The 1,541-nt window shown below is 41.9% G+C and overlaps 1 protein-coding gene across 1 annotated transcript; it reads right to left on the bottom strand.

The window, feature by feature from the left end:
• Nucleotides 1-49: 49 nt before the first annotated feature.
• On the bottom strand, nucleotides 50-1,452 carry LOC110035155 (eukaryotic translation initiation factor 4G-like; the record flags this gene model as incomplete). The annotated part of the gene is given in 5 exon segments (XM_020739396.1): nucleotides 50-114; nucleotides 339-482; nucleotides 584-702; nucleotides 820-1,051; nucleotides 1,213-1,452. Coding segments are annotated over 4 exon segments (540 nt in total), but the record flags the coding sequence as incomplete, so codon positions are not given.
• Between the last annotated feature and the right edge of the window lie 89 nt (nucleotides 1,453-1,541).

The raw sequence follows: 1,541 nt of genomic DNA on the forward strand, positions 1-1,541 counted from the left end.
AAAAAAGAAAAAAATTAAAGAACGCCAACAAGAAAGTAAAAGACAATACCTGCATGCCATTTACAATCCCAGGATTGATGGTTCCAAACTGAAGAAAAGCTCCAAATGTATCACCTGAAATAAAATTAGGGAAAAACAATATAAATAACAGCAATGTTAAACCTGCAAAATTTGAGAAGACTGGCAAAACTTATCACAAGCCATTGAGTACACACATAAGCAATGTAAAGCTTAAGACAATTACCAACTAACGAACTATGGGTTATGCAAGTAGAATTCTGAATTAAACTTTGAAGGCCAGAAATACAGAAACAAAACTAAATACAAAGTTTGAAAACCTTTAGTTTGGGCAGACGATCCAGCAGCATCAGAAACAGCATGAGGCATAGCACCCACAGATTTAGGAGCTGCTCTGCCAATTTTCTGACTATTAGGTGGGTCTTCTGGTTTAACATCAACAATTGCAGGCCTAGCAGAGGACCCTATAAAAACCACACAAGTTAACAATCAACAATTGCACTAAGAACGGTTCGAATAAATAAACTTTCGTAAATTCATAAATGAGCGGCTAGAAAATCCATACCATTAGAAAGGACCGTAGAATAAGCTCCGTCATTTCCAGTTCTGTATGCGGCATTTGAGTTGGAGCTCACCGTGCTTTCGCTAGACTGCGCTCCCGGACCATTATCAGATTTCTTGATGCTAGAAACCATTATCAAAAAGAGGCAGTCAAAACCCTACCTTCCATCCGCCTGGTTCATGACAAAACCCCGCCTACTTAAAAAGAAAAAAAAAGAAAAAGATCGATAAATACCCCACCTTCGGTTAGCGGGTAAGGCATGAGATGTTAAGGACGGGGGCGCAGCAGCAGTAGCGACCGAGAACGCAGGAGCCGGGGCACCGCCGCCGCCTCCTCTGCCGCCACCCTTTCCACCGCCGGAGAAGCTCCTGTGCTGCCCAAAGCTTCCCGCTCGGCCTGGTTTCCTGAGATGTCCCTCGGTCTTTTCAGCCCTAGATTGATGCTGGGACATAAATCCGACTCTCGCTTCCTCTAAGGTTCCAACAAACCAAAAAACGAGTAAACAAGCCAGAAATCAATCATTGGTTCAACAATCCCTACCCAGATCGAAATATGAAATCCTACAACACTTGAAATGCTACCCATTTGATCGATTGCGAAACTTTAATATTCACGCAAAATCGAATCCTTACCTGATTTTAAAATAGAGTGCAATGGAAATGAAATATTTGATGAGGGATTAGGGTTTCTTCTCAGACGTAATAGCTCGGATTAGAGATGACGTCGAGTAGAATCATGACGCGAGCCGGAGAAGGAAGAAAATATAGCATAGCGACCAGCGTCGACGACGAAGATGCCAATTTTTAATGCTAACGATCGAAGAGGTAGAAGAAAGAAAATATTAATAGGCGTTTCAGCAACCGAGATTATTTCTGGAAAGTGCGGGTTCTGGTCATTAACACGAATTCTAATTGAATCTAATCTGCAGATGATTGATTCTGTGTTTTGGGCAAAATCAGCT

Source organism: Phalaenopsis equestris, unplaced genomic scaffold, assembly GCF_001263595.1.
Source record: "Phalaenopsis equestris unplaced genomic scaffold, ASM126359v1 Scaffold196470, whole genome shotgun sequence".
Classification (NCBI taxonomy): domain Eukaryota; kingdom Viridiplantae; phylum Streptophyta; class Magnoliopsida; order Asparagales; family Orchidaceae; genus Phalaenopsis; species Phalaenopsis equestris.